This window comes from Capsicum annuum, chromosome 4 (genome assembly GCF_002878395.1).
Source record: "Capsicum annuum cultivar UCD-10X-F1 chromosome 4, UCD10Xv1.1, whole genome shotgun sequence".
NCBI lineage: Eukaryota > Viridiplantae > Streptophyta > Magnoliopsida > Solanales > Solanaceae > Capsicum > Capsicum annuum.
This window is the reverse complement of record NC_061114.1, coordinates 211411821-211432770: the sequence shown is the minus strand read 5'-3', so window position 1 is coordinate 211432770 and position 20950 is coordinate 211411821. Positions and strand designations below refer to the sequence as shown.

The 20950-nt window shown below is 35.4% G+C and overlaps 1 protein-coding gene across 4 annotated transcripts; it reads left to right on the top strand.

Annotated features, from left to right (window-relative positions):
• The first annotated feature begins 12 nt into the window (after nucleotides 1–12).
• LOC107867443 lies at nucleotides 13–17106 on the top strand. Of its 4 annotated transcripts, none has more exons than XM_016713680.2 (7): nucleotides 15–884; nucleotides 9717–9789; nucleotides 13031–13752; nucleotides 13848–14088; nucleotides 14191–14285; nucleotides 14358–14459; nucleotides 14566–16700. In XM_016713680.2, exons 4-7 carry the CDS (start codon nucleotides 14037–14039, stop codon nucleotides 15043–15045), a joined length of 729 nt encoding a protein of 242 aa, XP_016569166.1. In that variant the 5' UTR covers nucleotides 15–884; nucleotides 9717–9789; nucleotides 13031–13752; nucleotides 13848–14036; the 3' UTR covers nucleotides 15046–16700. The 4 variants fall into 4 exon arrangements, with proteins under 4 accessions (XP_016569165.1, XP_016569166.1, XP_016569169.1 ...); XM_016713683.2 differs by lacking the exon at nucleotides 9717–9789 and adding an exon at nucleotides 16747–17027 and having other exon boundaries at nucleotides 16–884; nucleotides 14566–14919; XM_016713682.2 differs by lacking the exon at nucleotides 9717–9789 and adding an exon at nucleotides 16747–17023 and having other exon boundaries at nucleotides 16–884; nucleotides 13848–14075; nucleotides 14566–14919.
• Nucleotides 17107–20950: the final 3844 nt, after the last annotated feature.

The window sequence follows — 20950 nt, the reverse complement described above, 5'->3', positions numbered from 1 at the left end:
CATTGTTTGAAATCATTTCATCAATTGCTACTTTGTCTTTTCGAAGCTTTCATTTCTTTGTGTTGTTGCAGAGAGAGAAATCATCTGAGGGTGAAAGCAATTTTACTCCAATATCCCCCTCAAATACCCAATTTGTCCAACAAAGTTCGATGCGAGCCACCAGATAGAGGTTTAGTAAATAGATCCGCGACTAGATGATTCGATGGGATAAAAGAGAGAGTAATCAAACCAGATGTGAACTATTGCCTTACGAAATGAATATTCAATTTCACATGTTTTGTCCTTTATTGAAAGACGGATTTTTTGGCGATGTTTATGGCTGCCTGACTGTCGGAGTGCACTGATATGGGTAACGTCGGTGGTGTAGATAGATTGTTAAAAAGACACACCAACCAAGTGATTTCAGCAGTGACTCGACGCATTGACCTGTATTCGGCTTCCGCAGAAGATAAAGAGACGAATGCTTGCTTCTTAGATTTCCATGAAATGGGAGCACCACCAAGAGAAATGAAAAAAACACTAACGAATCTCCGAGAATCTCAACATGAGGCCCAATTTACGTCGCAAAAGACAAGGAGATCAAAAGAGACATCTGAGGGTAAAAGGATTTCTTGATCCGGATCTGTTCTGAGGTACCTCAAAACTCGAAGTGCAGCTGAAAAGTGGGAATCTTTGGGCTGTTCCATGTACTGGTTTAAGGTCAGACACATCAAAAGAGAGGTCTGGCCTAGTGTGGGTTAAGTAATTTAATTTTTCAACTAGGTGTCGATAAAGAGAAGGATAAGACAAGGGTTGCCCATCATTCGCAGTCAACTTGGTGTACGGGTGAAGAGGTGAAGATACCTGATGTACAGAACAATCAAACTCATTAAAAAGGTCTTAAGGTAAATTTTCTTTGACTGATTATGAAACCATGCTTCTCTCGTAGGATTTTCTTTCCAAAAAAATAGTTGATTTCCCCCAAATTCTTAACTTTGAACTCTTTGTGAAGAAACGCTTGAATTTGTTGAATCTCGTCAACATCATTCCCACTAATTAAAATGTCATCCACATATACTGCTGCGATAGAAATCAGCTCACCTAAACTTACGTAAAACAAAGAATAGTCATTTAGAGAGCTAGTGTAACCTTTGTAAGTTAAAGCCACGGCTAATCTGGCATACCACTGTCTGGATGCCTGTTTTAACCCATAAATAGATTTCTTCAAGAGACAAACCGATTTAGGATTAGGATACTCCAGACCTGCAGGAAACTTCATATAGACTTTCTCCTGTAGCTCACCATGTAAAAAGGCATTAGAAACATCCAATGGATTAACCTTTCAACCTTTTTTTACAGCAACAGTAAGTAAACATCTGATGGTGGTCATCTTGGCCACTGGAGAGAATGTCTTAATATAATCCACACCCTCTTGCTGGATGTCCCCCCTCACTACTAGTATTGCCTTTAGCCTTTCAATGGTTCATCTGATCTTTGTTTTACCTTGTACACCCATTTACAAGGCAATGCTTTCATGTTTGGAGGGATTTGAACCACATACCAAGTGTGATTTACCTTCAAAGTTGCAATTTCTTATTTCATAGAACCAATCCACCCTTCATGCTGAGAAGCTTGTGCATAACTGTTGGGTTTATTAATGTTTGAAATAGAGTGATAAATCTGTTGATTAGAAAGTGACAAAGAACTAAAACAATAGGATGTTGCTTTAGTGGGATGAATGAAACATGAATTAGCGACGTTAGTTAAAACAACAGAATCGCAAGGTATGCAGGTTTCTGAGTCACTCATTGGTTTCCTTGCTGGAGTAGTTGGTAAAGGATTAGGATTGGATGACTGAGGGGTGTTAGGTAGAATAAAAAGATGAGGTGAATTAGTTTCTGTGGTGGGTGATATAAGTATAAGATTGTGGAATTACTGGGAATCAACAATAGGTGGAGGCTGAGAATTATGTGGATCAGGTTCTGCATATGCATGATCTTGAGGTAGAGGAATGGTACTGAATTCTGTGTGGAAAAGGGAATTTTTGTGGAGGGGTTGTTTAGAAGCAAGAGAAAATATATGTTCATGAAAATGGACATCTCTAGAGATAAAAACTTTGTTGGATTCAATATCCAAAACTTTATATCCCTTTTGTCCTTGTGAATATCCAAGAAGGACACAAGTTATTGCTCTTGAATCAAACTTTGTCCTGTGTTGAGACAAAGTGTTGGAGTAGCATAAGTAACCAAAGCTTTTGAGTTCTTCATAACTAGGTTCCTTTCCAAAAAGAACTTGATAGGGTGTCTTACCTTGAAGAATACCAGAGGGAAACCTATTTATTAAATGTGTGCTGTAAGAATAGACTCGCGCCAATAGAAAATTGGCAATTTAGATTGAAACATCAGTCTTTTAGAGACTCTCTAAGAGATGCCTGTGTTTCCTCTCTACAACTCCATTTTGTTGTGGAGTGGCTGGACACGAAGTCTGATGGATAATGCCTTGTGAAGGCAGAAATAAGCTCTCTTGGGTCCATTTTCCCAATTCTAAAGCATTGTCAAATCTAATACTCTTCACTTTGAGATTAAATTGTCTCTCAATCATAACCAAAAAGTTCTTCAGAGTAAGAAAAACATTACTCTTAAAACTTAGCAGAAAAGTTCAAGTTGCCCTGCTATGATCATCAACAATGGTAAGAAAATATTTATAATCATTGTAAGTAGAGCACTTATATGGCCCCATGTGTCATTATGGATTAAATCAAACAACCCTTCGAACTGAATTTTGCTAACAGAAAAAGGTAACCTAGTTTGCCTAGCTTTAGGACACATCACAAACTAAAGGAGAATTGGAAAAAAATGAATAAAACTCAAATTCTTCATTGCTGGATAAGGCAAATGCCCCAATCATACATGCCATAAGTCAATATTAGGAACATCATTTACTAAAACTGAAAAAGAAGCTGAAATTGAACTAGGACTAGAATTGGAATTGCTTCCTTTTTGAAAAGAAATTACATCTTCATGACACTTAGAGTTACTAGGCTGCAATAGATATAAGCCCCCATTAACTTTACCGAAATCATGAGTGTTCTTCATTATAGGGTCTTGTAAGACACAACCACTAGGAGTAAATAATAGATCACATTTATATTGACAACAGAACCTATGAACAGATAAAAGGTTATATTTGAAGACAGAAACATAAAGAACATTTTCCAAAATCAAATTTGGAAGAATAAAAACACTCCCTACATGAGTAACAATGATTTTAAAAGAATTGGTCACGTTCAGACTCAAAGGCACAGGAAGAGATTTTAAAGAAACAAAAGGTCTAGCATCATAACACATATTTTTCTAGGCCCCTGAATCAATAATCCATGTCTTTGTATTGAACACAGAAAAATATTTTCCATGATATATCAAAATAGTACCAGCAATAGCATTTGGCTTAAAACCTGCAGTTGAGGTTCCTTGATACAAGTGCGACTATGAAGATCAACGTGTGTACAATTACAGCAAAGGATCATCTTAGGAAGTGCAATATTGAGCCATGAGAATGATCAAATACACAAATAAGCCGCCCCATTTGCTCATTTGTTACACTAGAGGGGAGCCGATTTTCATTGAGGGTCTTTTGGGCCTTTCATCTTTTATGTAATAAGGAGACTATATATAGTTTAGTAGTAGGGATTTTCAATACTTAATTGATTATTGTTGTATGAACTTGAAACTTGAAACACCCAAGTCCTCTCTCTATTGAGGCAAATCGAAACTAGGACAAAAAACTAGTGTGGATTCACTAGTGATTGTATTTTGCTTAGAAACCTTGGTGCTTGAGTGGTGGACGCCCTCTTGTGTCATTGTAGAGTGTTGGTGTTGATATTACCAGTGTTAAGGGTCTTGGTATTTAATATATACCTGTCATGACTAGCCGCGACGGGCATCCTAAACCACGAAGGCCCGAGAGACCTCTGTAACGGCCCAACCCACTAGTGATATTGCCCGCTTTGGGCCCAGACCAACACGACTTTAAAATGTGTCACTAAAAAGTAAGGTTTGCTTACTTATATACCCAACATCCCTCCTGTGTTTTGCCGATGTGGGACTCCTTATCCTTAGTTGGGGTGTTACAATACCTTGGTTCTTATTGTTTGTAATATTGTATGTCACACTTCCTATCTTTTGTTCTTGTAATCGTTGTACTAGTTTGTAGTTATTTGCAGTGAAGTCGTGTGTTGTTATCACATTGTTCTGATTGTTCTTTTCCTATTGTTATCATCTTGTTCTTCTTGTGTTGTTGCTGTTTTGGTGTTCAAAATACCTTGATATCTTTTCATCCTTGTGTTGTTATTATTGGCCGAGAATTATAGTGTTGGGGTCTCGGTGTTGTTGTTGAATTTGTGGACTATTTTGGACATTTTTGATGCGTTCCATTGTTGGTTGGTATTATTTGGTATCAGAGCTAAGGCTGGTTGTGTTCCTACACTACCAATCTTGGGCTTTTTAAGTCGAAAAATAAAAAAAGGAGTTGAAGTGTTCTTGTTCTTGGCCGAGTCTTCTTGGTGTTGCTGTGGTGTTTGACCGAGAATAATGTCTAAATTAGGTGTGTTTTTGTTGTCTTAGTAGTTTCTTGTCCACTAACACTTATTGAGTCTATATCTAAGTGTTGAGTTCTTGACTAGTTGTTGTTGAAGGTTGGACGGCTAGAAAGTTGTTGTTATTCTTATTGTTCTTGATGTGGTGTTCAACAAAGGTGTTGTTTGAATTTTGAAAGAGAAAATAAAGACAAGTCTTTGTGTTTGTCTTGAAAACAATTTCAAGACAACACCAAAGTGGAAAAATAAAAAGAGGAGTTCAAAAAGTATAGTTACTAAAAAGGAGTAACAACACTTTTCAAGAATAGACCAAAAGGAAATAGACAAAGCTACTCCAAAAAGATGTTTTGCCAAAAGAGTGCAAGTTGGTGAAAAGTAGATAGAAGACTTTTTGACTTTTGAAAAGAGAGTCTCAAATCTTGTCCACCTACACCATAGCCGAACTTTCTTCATCAAAGGAGTGAGATTAAACAACTTGATACTTGAAATAAATTTTCTTCAACAACAACGTATTTTTTTTGTCTTATAGGTTGTGTGGTATTGTTGCTTGTAGTTCAAAGACTTGAACCTTTATTGGTGTTGTTGTATATGACATTGTGGACTGTTTTAGTGCAATGGAACCCGAGACCTCATCCCCTCAACCCACGGTGGACCAAAATGCTACAAGTATCATTTTGGCTCGCCTTGAAGCTATGTCCCAAGACATGGCTAGGATAACCGCGGGTATTGAAAAACTAGACTCGAACATGGTGTCAATGAAGGGTGAAGTGTCAATTATGGGTGGGAGATTGGAGTAGAAAGCCAAAGAAGCCGACCTTCTACCCCTTGACATATTTCACCAACTAGTACTCAGGAGGCCATGCACCAAACGCTATATCCACCCATTGCCACAAATCAAACCAACCCTTACTCCAAAATCGAGATCATGATAGACCAAGCCACCCTCAACTTCACCAAGTCCAACAAAAAGGACTTGGAACCCAAATACCACCATTAAACCCGAGCCCTCTTATCTAAACTCTATTTGACCAAAGTCTTCACTATCCAAATTCAATCCCCCCGCTACAAGCTCAACCCAAATAGACCCGTCCATGTTGAGGGGTGTGGAAGAGACGAACAAAATGCTAGTTATGGACCATATGATGATATTTACATGAGAAGGGAGGACAAGAGGGGTAGGCAAGGTGATCCGAGGGAAGTTCATGGCCGAGAAGGAAGAGTTGGTCATTGCAACCAACAAGGGAACCAAAATCGTGATGTAGGGCTAAATACCATCAAGGTGGGGCTTCCAACATTCAAAGGTGAGAGTGATCCGGAATAGTTGCTAGCTTGGGAGTCCGCTTGGGAGAGAATTTTCCAAGTTGATGACCTTACCGAGGATAAAAAGAGTTGTTATGCGATTGCACATTTTGAGGGTTATGCTCCTATGTGGTGGGAGTATGTGAAGCGATTTGGCAATGTTTTGATTGAGGGGCAACCCCCTCCTTGGTTTCAGTTAAGGTACCTCATGAGACAAAGGTACTTACCCGAGAGTTACCGTCAAGAGTTTCTTGCTAAGTTGTATAACTTGAAGCAAGGGAACAAGACTGTCATGACTTACTATGATGAATTCCAACAACTCATTTTGAAACTTGATCACCTAGGGGAGCAAGTGAGTCACGACATCGTGCAATTCAAGGTGGGGTTGAATAGAGACATTGCCTTATGGTTGACACTTCACAAGTTCGACACCATTGATGCCATCTTCCAAGCCGCCTTAGAAGTTGAGAGGGAATTACGGGAGAAATCGGTATCAAGCTTAAAGGGCAATCACCCTCGGGTTGGCACAAGGACAAGAATAACTCATCCAATGTGGAGCAACCCGAGACCAAGGCTGCCCAAGCCGAGAACAAGGATCACCAAAGGTACCCTCCGAGAAATAAATGTCCTCTTCTAATTATAAGGGCTTCCAATAATTTAAATGCCACGGTTGGGGACACAAGGCTAACGAGTGTCCAAATAGGAGAAATATGATCCTAAGGAAGGGAAAATTATACTTTCTTAGGAAGAAGGTGGGACTTTAACCGAAGGAGATTGATGATCAATCTCAAGATGGAGAGAAGGTAGAACCCGAGGAGCCAAAGGAGGGGTATGAGAAAGATGTTCGGTTGTGTGAAGGTGAGATTGTAGTGCCTATGTATATGGCAAAGAAAGTCATGCTTAGTGAGGGTATGAAAGAAGAAGCCGAGAGTGAGGAGGATGAAGAAGGAGAGAATCCGAGAGTTGGGATTGTGGGATTTGCCTACAAGGACTCTTTGTTGATTACTAACCGAGATACTAGCACTTTGCCTAGTATCAAATCTTCTTATGTGTAGGTTGTAGAACATATAAGTCCAAGTAGCATGCTTGATGATCTTATAGGACCCTTGGTTGAACATCCAAACCTTGGGAAGAGCAATGAAGAGATGATGCAAAGACGAGAGCTTGCCGGTGATGATTGCTTGAATTTGAGGGAAAATTCCTCTCAAGATGGAGAGGATGATACAAGTGCAACTATGAAGATCAACGTGTGTACAAGTGCAGCAAATGATCATCCTTGAAAGTGCAATATTGAGACGTGCGAAGGATCAAAGACACACCAAAGCCGCTCCATTTGCTCATTTATTACACTAGAGGGGCACCCCCTTTTCATTAAGGGTCTTTTGAGCATTTCATCTTTTATGTAATAAAGAGAATATATATAGTTTAGTAGTAGGGATTTTCATTACTTATTTTATTATTGTTGTATGAACTCGAAACTTGAAACACCCAAGTCCTCTCTCCATTGAGGCAAATTGAAACTAGGACAAGAAACTAGTGTGGATTCATTAGTGATTGTATTTTGCTTAGAAACCTTGGTGCTTGAGTGGTAGAAGCCCTCTTGTGTCATCGTAGAGTGTTGGTGTTGATATTATAAGTATTAAGGGTCTTGGTATTTAATATATACCTTGGTTCTTATTGTTTGTAATATTGTATGTCACACTTCCTATCTTTTGTTCTTGTAATCTTTGTACTAATTTGTAGTTGTTTCTACTGAAGTCGTGTGTTGTCACATTGTTCTTGTTGTTTTTTATCTATTATTATCATCTTGTTCTTCTTGTGTTGCTGCTTTTTTGGTGTCCAAAACACCTTGATATCTTCTCATCCTTGTGTTGTTATTATTGGTCGAGAATTATAGTGATGGGGTCTCGATTTTGTTGTTGAATTTGTGGATTGTTTTGGACGTTTTTGGTGCATTCCATTGTTGGTTGGTATTATTCCTGCTTTTATGTCCTTTGCCACCTGCTGAACTAAGCTTGCATATTGGTCTTTGTTCATATTCATAGAAGGAGTGTAGTTATTGGTAAGTGTCTCCTCCTGTGAAACATTTCCCTTTTCCATTTCTTCTCCTGTATTCATACCATTTGCTTTTGCAAATCCTGGATAACCCTTTGTTTTTGTGAATTCAAAGTCATCTGGGAATTCATGAATCCTAAAACAATCATCCTCAACATGCCCCACCTTACCACAGTAAGTAAAAGTCACATTAGGGTTATATTTGGCCTTTCTCTGCTTTCCTTTGGGCTTGGATTTCCCATTTATTTGGTGATTGTTTTCTGCAAACTTCTGTGTTGGAACTGTTGGTTTGATATTTTGATTTTCAATTTTTTTATTGAATCTGCCTTGAGTTTTTTCCATTAAAGCTACAGATTCAGTTGAAAAAGTTGAATTCACATACACTTTCCTCTGATTCTCATCTTGAAGTAATAGTGAATAGGCATGATTAATAGTTGGCAAGGGGTTCATCATTAAGATATTTCCCCTTGCCTGTGCATATGCACCATTAATCCCCATTAGAAACTTGATTAGTTTCTGATCTTCTAAGGATTTTTTCAGCTTTTCCTTTCCCTTATATGCACATTCACAAGTGCGGCAAATATATGATTAAGAGACTCTAATTCATCCCAAAGTCTCTTTAGTCTAGTAAAATATCATGCTATGTCATTAGTTCCCTGAACCAGTTCTGAGATTTTCTTTTGCAAATGATATAGCTTAGCACCATTAGATCTACCAAACCTATGCTCTAAGCTATCCTACAATTCTTTGGCCGTTTTGGAATAGATCACACTTTCCCCAATCTTACTTGATAAAGAATTGGGCAACCATGATATCACCATGTCATTGCAATAGCTCCATTGTTCATAGTCAGTTGCATTTAGGTCTGGTGTTTTACATGTTCCATTAATGAACCCAAGTTTTTTTTCACAGACAAAGCTATGAGTACTCCCCTTCTCCACCCTGGAAATCTTCTTCCATCAAAGATGGAGTTGACGATGGTCATACTAGGTGAATCTGAAGGGGAAAGATAGTAAGGATGATTCATGTTGATCCCAAGTGCAGTAGGAATTGTAGCTATAGTAGGAGCTGCAGTGGTAGTATTAACCACACATGGAGTACCGTTTTGATACAGTTTAATCAAGTGGTGCTAGAGGAAAGGAAGAGAGATTGGATCGAAAAAGGAAGAAAGAGAGACTGGATCGAGCTACTGCTCTGATACCATGAAAGAGTTGAAGAGAAAATATTGGGGAAATTTTCTAATTGATCTTATTCTGTGTGATTCAATGTATATATACATATATCTTGTGAAAGAAGTTAAAAGATAAAACAAAATCCCTATACACTTGTCCTATTTCTATTTGTATATGAAAACTTCTCAGGATTTTCCTTTTTGCTGGTTTGATCATTACACTACAAAAATGGGTATAATTGCGGGGGTTTATTTACGGAGGTTATTTTAACCCCTGCAAAATTATATTAAATGCGAGGGTTAAAAATCCGCCGCTAAAAATTATATAATTTGCGGAAGTTTTAACCCCCACTATACATCAAAAGAAATACCACAAAAAATTATATAATTTACGGAGATTTTAACACTCAATATCCATTCCCAAAATATATAGCTTCAAATTATATAATTTGCGGGGGTTTTAACCCCCACTATACATAAAAAAAAAAAAATACCGCGGCATTTTTCTTTTTTTTTCCCCAAAAAACATTTGTCTCTCTCTCTTACTTTCCCCAAATCGTTGAACTTTCCTCTGATAATCATCGAAGTTCAATCCTCACTTTTTGTCTATTTATGAAGACGGACAAGAAGTCCAGCAGTGGACGTAATCTTTTCGGAACTCCTTCATCAGGTTCAATATTCTCTTGAAAAGGTAAAGCATAAGTTTGATGTTCTCTATTTAACCATCCTTATGTCTGAACCTAGCTGTTTTCACTCTACTTTTTATGAGGAAATATCGTTGGTGTTTTGTTGTTGTTGTTGTATGGAATGGTGAAAGACATAGTTTTTTATACACCCTTTTAGCTTGTTAAGTGAAGAAATGAAAGATTCAAATAGCCGACCCGAACTTGTTTGGGATTGAGGATTTTTTTGTTGTTGTATGAAATGGTGAAAGATTTAGTTTTTCCGACACCCTTTTAGCTTGTTAACTGAAGAAATGAAAGATTCAAATAGCCGACCCGAACTTGTTTGGGATTGATGGGTTTGTTGTATTATTGTTGTTTATAGAATGGTGAAAGATTTAGTTTTTCAGACACCCTTTTAGCTTGTTAACTGAAGAAATGAAAGATTCAAATAGCCGACCCAAACTTATTTGGGATTGAGGGGTTTGTTGAATTGTTTTTGTTGGTTCTGGTGAAAGATTTAGTTTTTCAGACACCCTTTTAGCTTGTTAAGTGGAGAAATGGAAAATTCAAATAGCCGACCCGAACTTGTTTCGGATTGAGGATTTTGTTGTTGTTGTTGTATAGAATGGTGAGAGACTTAGTTTTCCAGACACCCTTTTAGCTTGTTAAGTGAAGAAATGAAAGATTCATATAGCCAACCCGAACTTGTTGGAATTGAGAGGTTTGTTGTTGTTGTTATATAGAATGGTGAAAGACTTTGTTTTTCAGACACCCTTTTAGCTTGTTAACTGAAGAAATGAATGATTCATAAAGCCGACCCTAACTCGTTTGGGATTGAGAGGTTTGTTGTTGTTGTATAGAATGAAACATAGAAAAATTTCCAATGTGGAGCAGATTTAGAAAAGGACTCGATCAGTCAATGAGGTTTTGCCTTCGAGTTTGTCTAGTTAAAATTCTTGACTTAATTCTCTCTTATTGTCTCTTATACTGTGTCTGAAATAGGGGGGCTCTATTTTCTTCTCTTTTTGCACATACTGCTTTCAATTTTTGCAACAAGGAACTGTAGCAGCAGTTTCTGCAATTTCATATGGCATGTGATTAGGTCTCTTTCAATTGTGATGAAGCGGAAGAAAAAAGTCCATGCCATTGTTTCTTTTTTCTGGACTCTTCTATGTGGTATTCATTCCCGATCAGCTCTTATGAAGAGGTCAAGAGGAAAGTTTTGCTTTCTTTCCTCCAAACAGAATTCTGAACCATAAATTAATAGGAAAGTAAAATTTTGTTGTTCTCCCTGTCAAGACATGCTTATTAGGGTTGGAGTTGCTTTGCTGGTATTTTGGTGGTAGTTCTGTTTTCTTATACATCTAATTTTATCTTGAAAGTGATAGTAGCGTGGATTTTTTTCTAGATTTTAAGTGCACGTAGCACTGTGCGGGTATTAATGAAACTGCAAAATTAAGAAATTAAATAAAAAATTACCTGTGTCATTCAAGAATAAAAACTGTAAACACAAATCATAGTTATATGGAAAAAAGAATAAGTAATGAACTACAATATCATATCAGCGAGTAGTTTTGGTTAGTGCAGCTCCCTTAACACCTTAGTACTTGCACTGAAGTATCAGCTAAACAAGGTGAAGTAGCCTGTCTGCACCTAGCTTCAGACCGTAAGCGCATCTCAGACATTTTATGATGGCAACATTATCTGAATTTTTCAAAACTTTTTTGTGAAATTGTTTTAATGGTTTTTGGAGCTCAGCCTTAGGATGTCGCTTCTGAAAAAAAACTCTTTTATGCAGTCTCTCCATTCTTTAATGCGGAATTGTATAAATTAACCTTGGGAGCTGCCTTGAAGGTTTTTTTGAGGGTTTGGGGATGGTGAGTGAAGGAAAATGGCTGACTAATCACGCAACAGGTTTCTACTATGCATATGCTCTGCTGAGTCTGATAGTTTCACCTCTAGAGTACTTCTGTGTGTCAGTTTCTTATCATGTATATCTTTTAGGTTAGAAATCCATGTGTGCTTTAGGTGGAAATTATTGTGCATATCCATGCTGAAAAGGGAAAGAGAGGTTGAGAGAAAGGATATATAATTTTTCGTTTCCACCTGTTCCCCTCGATTGATGCTAGACGGTATCTGTTCATGGATGTGGCAGCAGAAACACGTAGAATTGGTGCCAGAAGAGCACCAATTCTACTTCTTCGAAGGTAGCGGTATGGACTGCGTACATTTTACCCTCCCTAGACCATGAATGGTTCTTGATCTCTTTTAGTGTGATTCTCTGCCTAATATATTGTACATTAGTTCACAACAACTTATTAAGAAGGTGCTTGCAATCATGGGATATGTGCACATAGTCTGGGATTTTTTATTGAACAACTATTATTTTCTGCAGAAAAGCACCGTTTACTGGTAATTGATTGTACTAGACTAGGCTAATTAATTTATTAAAAGAGTAAATTAAATATAAAACTGACTGAAATAGTTTTTCTGAAATTCTTGGGTTCATCTAGATCTTCAAAAGGATAGGGTCCCACCAACATGACATATAGTCACTCCACATGACCATACATTTGCTGACTAATAAACACATGAAAAAGGCAAGGATGAATAACTAGTAAAATGGATAATGTCATTTTAACAAACTGTAGACAAATTGAGAGTAGGTATACTTTACCTATTGAATGAGATGTTTGAATTAACAAGTTGAAATAAAAGTAGGATCATGCAACAAATTATAACTTCAAGGACTAGTTATTAAGCAGTCCAGTTGAGGTATTAATCAAAGTTTCTTCTGTATATCTCACTCATATCGGAGTAACTTGATAGCATTTTCAGGTTGCGTCCACCGTTTTTGTATGAGATGTTTACTGTTATGCCTTTTCTTTTATTAATTTGTCCGGTGTTTAAGATTTGCTTAAACTGGCAGAATCAGTCATTATGTTGTTATGTACTTGCATCAGTACTCAGTTCTAAGGTGCAGTGTTTAAAAGCAGCTCAACATTAGATAAAGAGTTACAGATTCCCCTCAGAATTATAACTTTTCTTGGTTCCTTATGATTAATTTGCTTTAAAGGGAAATAAAACACAAGTTATCAAATAGTACCAGATATAATTGTAGTCAAAAGCCAAATATTGTAACTGTTGCTTATAATTATTTGATTAATGTGCTTAAGTGAAGTCTACTGTAGTTGTGTTATAGTGTTACTACTGTGAGGTGTAACTTCCAAGATGTTATCTTACTAAACACTACATTGTTTACTGCAGCTATGCCAAGGTTTAAGCGGATGTAGAAAAGAAAAAATTAGGTCCATCGGTATCTACATCACAAGGTACTGAATCAACACCTTCTTTTTTGGACAAAACAAATCTGTCTTCGTCAATTCAACATGTACCACAACCATCTCGATCAGTTTATTCAGCATCCCATTCAGCTCCTATAGATCAGGATACTCCACATCTGGGGCCGACAGTTTTTCCTGAATCACAACCATTTCCAACAGATCACTTGATATCATATCCATCTCTGGTTGGTCGAGACTCATTACAACCATCTCTTGTTCTTCGGGACTCATCACATTCCCCTCCTGATGGTCGGGACTCATCACAGCCATCTCCTGTTGGTCGGGACTCATCACAGACATCACTTGTTGGTCGGAACTCATGACAGCCATCGCTTGTTGGTCGGAACTCATCACAACCATCTCTTGTTGGTCGGCACTTATCACAACCATATCCTATTGGTCGGGACTCATCACATCCATATTCGATTGGTTTGGACTCATCATAGCCATCTCGATCAGTTCACTCTACATCATATCTGGGTTTGAAAAATCAGGACTCATCATAGTCATCTCGATCAGTTCATTCTACATCACATTCGACTCCAACAAATCAGGACTCATCACAACCAACTCCAACAGATGTGGTTGTACCCCAAAAATGTTCTAGACGTGAATCGAATACGCATTGGGTCATAGACACAATAGGTAAATACTTTAGACTATCAATACATATTCAACAGACCTTTCTAAGCTAATGTAATGTCTCTCATATCTTCACCCAATCTCTTTTCTTATAACAGATTCAAGAAATAATGTCAAGAAAATCAAAGTGAAAGCTAAGCAAGTACTGAGAACATATCGTGGTTAAGTTTGATGTTTATGATGAACCATTTGGGGAAGCACGCAGCCTACTTTCGCGCTTTTGTGGAATATTAGCGTGTAATTGCTCTTTATTTCCAATCAACTCTGAGAAATGGTCGAGTTTACCTATGACATACTTCAACCGCGTCTTTGAACATATTATAAAGGTATATTATAAAGGTATAAGCTCTAAATTCTGACAACTATACCACTGGTTAATTTTGTCTTTGAATTTTATATTTACATGTAGTAGAAAAGTTAACCAATATTTTCATTTTGAAGCCCAAATGCGTCAAAGGAATCGTGAAAATCAAAAGAAAGAGACAATTCCACACACTGGTGGCTCCAAAGTCTATGCTACAAGAAGGGCTGAAATAGTGAGTGAATTAACCTCGAATGTAATTATTCCTAACTAGTAAATTATTTTAATTATATTTTTAAATTTATAGATGGTCGAGACTGGACAATGGCCTGGACGAGCACAAATGTATATTGCTACTCATAAGAATCAAGATGGAGTATATGTTAATGAAGCGGCAAAAGAAATATGTGTGAGTTATACTTAAGTGCCATAGACTCTTGTCGAGTAATCAACCACGGTATGCCAAATAAATTTTTATTTTTAATTTATTTTGACAACCAATTTTCTACATGCAGGAAAAAATTGAGTCAGTTTTGAGCCAAAGCGTCATAGATGAGTCTCAAGTTTCGCCAAATGATGTCGTTGGTAAGGTTCTAGGGCCAGAGCACTCTGGAAGGGTGAGATGCTTAGGATTAGGAGTTGTTCCTAGTAGAGTTTTTAAACAAGATAGACCTTATTTTGGTGGTACACGTGCTTCAAGTAGTGGAGGTTCTTGTTTGTTCCAATGTCGAGAAAACTTTTCTCAAATGATGAATTCTCATAATCAGATAATGAGTGCTTTGAAGGCATGTATGATAATGAAAGAAGGAACGATACCCGAACAATTTGTGGGGCTCTTTGATTCTACTTCAATGGTTTCTCCCACAGCAGTAAATAAAGTTCCCTTTACTTCTTTTTTTGAGGTCATTCCTAGTGTGTTGATACTGATTTTGCAACTGTTTCATGCTCGTGCACTCTATTGTGTTCAGATCCCTTGGCTGATTTTTCTGCTATGATTGTCATTACATTAAACAGAAGAGGTCAAAATTTTGAACAAAGCGTTCTTAGGCAGTGTCTCCCTCCCCTTCATCTGATCTGCAGCTGATTACTAGGAAGGATTAGTTAATGCATGGTAATAAGCATGTTGTTTCACACAATGTTTCTCATCTAGCACATTATTTTCTGAAACTTGGAAACTGTGATGTTTAACCAGCACAAGACATATTAGCGAATGAATATGCAGGAAACTTATCCATCTCATTTGCTTTTCATTTATTAATAATATACACTGCAGTTTTAACATAAGAGTCCCCAAAATCTAAGAGAGACACTAGCTTGAAATCAGATTGCTTAAGTTACTTCTGAGATATGCCTATGCTTCCTTTCTTCTATACCATTTTATTGGGGTGTATAAGCACATAAAGTTTGATGTATTATTCCTAAGTATTTGAATAGCTCGGTGCAACTTTTATTAATAAATTTTATACTATTACCACTCTTTACAGTTTTCACATGCTTACTTAACTAAGTTTTTATGTAAGTAAAGAAAGTTTTTAGTATAGTACACATCAAACTTCATTATTAGCAAAAATATTCAAGTCATTCCAGATGTACTAACAGGAAAGAGCAACCTAACTTAAGCTACTAGACGTACTAACAGGAAAGATGCTTAAGCTACTAGATGTACTAACAGGAAAGAGCTATCTAGCCTGTTTGGCACAAGGGTAAATAGCACACTTGCTTATAGTTTGAGTAATATAAGCTAGATTTATGTTCAACAATTTCTTAAGAATAGAAACAGATACATGAACAAGTCTCTGGTGTACTAAATGAACATCTAAATTTTTATCATTTTCAACAGCACGAGATGTTCATTTTGACTAGCAGTTAAAATGATATTTTCTTTGTCTATGTTGCTTGATAAGATATATAGTCATCCATCATCTTTACCAATAATCATTTTCCCGTTGAAGAGTTCCTGAAACAAGCAAAAGTCAAGAGAAAAAAAAATTGAGCAGCTCAATTCCTTAGTTTAGCTACAGAAAGAAAGATTAAAATTAAACTTAGAAATGTATAAAACCCCTGATACTGTGTCTTTACCATTCAATCTGCTAGATCCTAAGTGAGTATCTAAGGGTATATCACCAGTAGAAAGATGTACTCTCTTTGGATTTTCGATTCTGGATATTGATTGACAATCCAACCGACTCAGGTCTCCCACCATATTATTGGTGCCTCTTGTGTTTATTATTTAATCTTGATTTCCCCTATAGGCCATTAGAGTTGTATTCATGCCTACCATATTAGCACAATATGGAACCAGCCTATGTCTGACCCTTAATTTTACAAAGTCACAGAATAGATTGTAGTTTTTCTTGAATTTCTATTGACCCTTAATATAGTGTGTACACCTTCTAGAGTTGCAGGAACAACACCCAAGACCCTGACATTAGCCACAATTGACATCTGGCTCCTATCACTAAGAATTATAGGATGTCCAGTTAGAAATCATAAAATATTGCTTAGTAAATCTGTTTCAATTTGTTTGTCTTACTTTTTAGTCCGTTTCAAAAATGAATGTCTCTCTTTTTCTAGCATGTTTTAAGACACACAAGATTTAAGGATATTTTGATACATTTTACCTATCTTCTAAGATTACAAGATTCATTTTTGTGGTACAAAAATGTTTGATTCTTATACTTTGCATTTTTATGTAGCCAAGTGATGCGGCTAGTGGACCCAATTTAAACATGGATTCAACGAGATCGTGATGATAATGATCCTAATGGCATTCTTTGATTTCGTTGCATTTGTCTTGGATATTCAATTATGATGATGTAATTGTGTGGTTGGAGTGAAACTTAGAATATTGAAGGTTGTGTTTAAATTTGATTTTGTAGTTTAAAGATAGTTAGTTAATGTTGAAAATTTGGAGTTTGAAGATGTTAATGTTGAAAATTTAATTTTGAAGTTTAATGTTCAATGTATTTTTTATATGCTTGTTAATTACAATGTTTAATTACTCTGTTGTATTAATGATATATGAGTTGAACAAATATTGGATTGTAGGTTATACCTAAAGAAACAATTAAATTTGAGCTAAAATTAGAATCAATAATTAGTTATTGCAAATTGGTGGGCCCTACTACAATTAAAAAAAAATTGCGGAGGTTTTAACCCCCGCAAGTTTTAAATAAAAATTTATTATAAAAAAATTAAATGTAGAATAACGGGGATCAAAACCGCTGCAAATTAATTATGGGGGTCGTAACCGCTACAAAATAACCATCGCAAATTAATTATGGGGGTCGGAATAAAACTGTCGCAAATTATTTGTGACGGCTCCTATTCTGGGGATTTTGGAAACTGTCGGAATTACATTTTGTAGGGGTTTAAATCGTAAAATCAATCCTCACAATTTGACCCCTTTTTTGTAGTGTTACTTTGCCGGTCCGATTGAGTCTTTCTTATCTTTGATCAAAGGTTGTGATTTGTCTAACAAAGCTGACAAGTCCAAGTTCGGCCCTTTAATATCTATTGTGTCATTATCTGAAATCATTTCATCTTTTGCTACTTTGTCTTCTCGAAGCTTCCATTTCTTTGCGTTGTTGCTGAGAAAGAAATCATTCGAGGGTGAGAGCAAACAGGAGGTTAGGGGCTCTTGCTATAGTCGAATCATGAGGGATGCGTTGTTTATACCAATATTGACAAGATTCTTTTAGCAGGTAATTAAGATATTTTAAGCGTTCCATTAGTTATACATCTAACATTCTAATACAAACTCTAGGTCCTCGGGATTAATGCATTAATAATGGACAAATTTTTCCGGAATGTGCTACTAGGGATTGATGGCGAACTTGCTTTGGGGAAAGATGTATTAGTAGCTTATATGTCATGAGAAAGTAGATGCAGTATGTATTTATTAGCGAGTGTGTGATATCTGGCTATGAATCATATTAAGATAATTATAAAAATTCATATACTTCAAATTCCGAAACTGTCACTTTCCCTAGATCCCAAAGGAAATTGGAAAGTTTATTTACAGACTAAATATGATAATGAAGTGTTCAAGTGATTGGGCAAAGTCCAAGGAAAATATTCTGTTTCATGACTTTACGACCTAGAGCTTTGTACCGCACTCAACAAAACAAAAGAACCAAAGCAAAAAAAAAGTTATGGCTGTGATTAGTTGTAAAGAAAGAAAAAAAAGTGAACTTCAGAATTTTTGCTTAATGTGGTGTCCAACCATATAAAAATTTTCTTTAAAATAAGATTTTCTGAATTGAACTTTAGACATGATGCCAAGTAATTACTTTAGTGCACTCAAAGTAAGCTAAAGAAAAGAGAAAAAGATGCAATTGGCTCACATGTCCATGACCTTTTATGACTTTCACAATCTATGTGTTACTATGAAGTTTGCTTTGTGCACTTGTAATTGGAATTGAGAAAGTGTGGAAAAGTGTTGGTATAAAGTTTTTAAAATGCAAGTTCATCTAGATAAGGAGGTTATTTTTAAAAAAAAGGAAAATAATGGAGGATATACCAACAACAAAAAAGAGGAGGATATACCCAACAAATTCTTTTAAATTTGTCCATTCGTAAATAATAAATACTAGTTAGTTTGAGTAACATCATGATAGCACATCAAATCTTATTTACTACATGTACATTTTGCTCTTTTGAGAACAAAAAAGAGTTCTCTATGAAAATTTTGATTCCAAAATTGATAATTTGATCCAATAGCCAAAAAAAACTATGAAGTACGAAACATTATAGTCTATTGACTTTGATGTTGCAATCTTAGTAGGTATTAAGAATATAAATTTACATTTTGTTGGTGAATATACAATTTCTTACCTTGTAAGTTATAATTCCTCCACCATTTCCCTTCCTCTATCCCCTATGTAAAAAAACAAAAAAAGAAAGAAGGAAGGAAAGAAAATGGCATAAAAAATTATAGACTTACCAGTAATAGCAACAAAAGTATTTTTGGTACTAACCATCAACACTTAATTAGCGTCAGGTCATAAATTCTCAAATCTATAATATATTAAAAATGTGAAGCCTTTAGAAACGTGAATTGAACTTTTTGTCCTTCATTAAAAGAGTCCGCTTTAGACAAAATTATCTTTTACCCTTTTCCCTACAATTAAATTTTATTAAAATAAATATACTAAATTTTTCCTACAATTAAATTCTTTCCAAAATTAATTTTTTCCCCAATTTGATTAAAACACCCATCTTTTTTCCTTTTTGGTTAAAACATCCGTTTTTTAATCCTATTTAATTTCTACTTAGTTTCTTTCAATCAAAAATACCCTAAATTTTCCTACAATTAAAAAACAATTAATTTTATGACCTTTTATACATTTACTCGTAGCATAATATAACATATGATACATATTGAACATTTGTTTCCCAGAAATCAATTTCAAAACTAATTCTTCCATTATAAAATTTAATCAAAGTATATTGCGGATCCAAAATTTAAAGTTAATTTATGAATTTTAGATTTATCTATATAATCTATATCTATAATCTATAATATATTAAACATGTGAAGACCCTTAGATAAGTGATTGGAACTTTTTGCCCCTCATTAAAAGTTCATGTTTTAGACAAAATTCTCTTTTCACTATTTTTTTTTGTTATATATAAAAATTTTAAAAAATTAACTAATGTTTAAGTGCAAAATTAAAAAAGAATTTCTTAAATAGGATACTTATCAAAGGGCAAATACTCTTATAGTTAATGATTATCCACGTGTGTTCAAACATTAGAAAACATATTTTAGGTAAAATTTTGAAGACTTTTAGTTCTTTTTAGGTTTTGAACTTTTTATATATAAAAAAAAAAAACTTGAAAGTAATTTAAGTCTTTATTTAATTTAGGTAAGAATGCATAATATTTTACACTTCTATCCTTCTCCAACATGAAACCATAAAAATAGTAATAACAAAAAGAAAAATAGTAATAATATATATATATATATATATATATATATATTGAAAAAACATTAATCAATAGTTAAAAATTGATAAAATTAAATAAAGACTTACAGGAAAAAATTCGAGTTAAAATCATAGATCATATTATGCTGGAACAATGGTCTATTCATGATTATTCTTACAAAGATTCTGATGAAGATGATTTTTGGCCATACTCTGATGATAACGATTATTGGCCTTGTAAATATGATGATGGTTATTATACTGATTAATTGTCGAAATATTTCTCATATTCACCCTATTTTTAAAACAACTCCATTTTATTGGTATCAGAGCCTAGTTGCTAAATATATTTGATGAGAAGACCATTCAAAAATAGAGAAACTTTTTAAAAAGTCAAGAAGGCTCTAAATAGTAATTATTTAGAATATAAACAATTAAATGAATCCAAAAATGATCCCCAAAGATTGGATTATTTAATCACTTTGATCAGGCTGAAGATCGCAACCTTCATTTGTTACCAACATATAAAATTGACAAAGGATATATGAACAAATTTTTTATTTCTCATACTGATTATAACATAAGAAAAATCTTTAATCAGATCTTCCTTATACTTACATACACACTTTTTATTACCTTTTCCAGACGGAAGAGGTGTTACTCACTCGTTTAAGAAGATACCTAGCAATTTTCTAAAAGAGAACATTTTTCAGAAAAATTGTCGTGTCTCCTCTTGATTTCTAACTCCCTATTGAGATGCTGCTTCTGTGTCTTCACAGTAAATTTGAGTACCAATTCTATTAGATTTTCTTTGCATGTTATGTAGCATACAAAGTTGACTAAGTCTTTGGTTAAGGAAGGTAATTCTTTTTCCTAAAGAGTCATCAGTGATAAGATTTTCTTTTCTTCTGATTGGCTCCTTTTAAACCATGGGGTCCAGTCTCTGTTATCTGGGGTTTACATCTTTTCT

Bases quoted from the DNA above. Each gene is read 5' to 3' on its own strand.
- LOC107867443 (XM_016713679.2), top strand. From the start codon at position 14,037: ATGACATACTTCAACCGCGTCTTTGAACATATTATAAAGGTATATTAT. The intron at 14,089-14,190 runs GTATAAGCTCTA...TTCATTTTGAAG, and splicing joins TATAAAGGTATATTATAAAG to CCCAAATGCGTCAAAGGAAT. The intron at 14,286-14,357 runs GTGAGTGAATTA...TTAAATTTATAG, and splicing joins CTACAAGAAGGGCTGAAATA to ATGGTCGAGACTGGACAATG.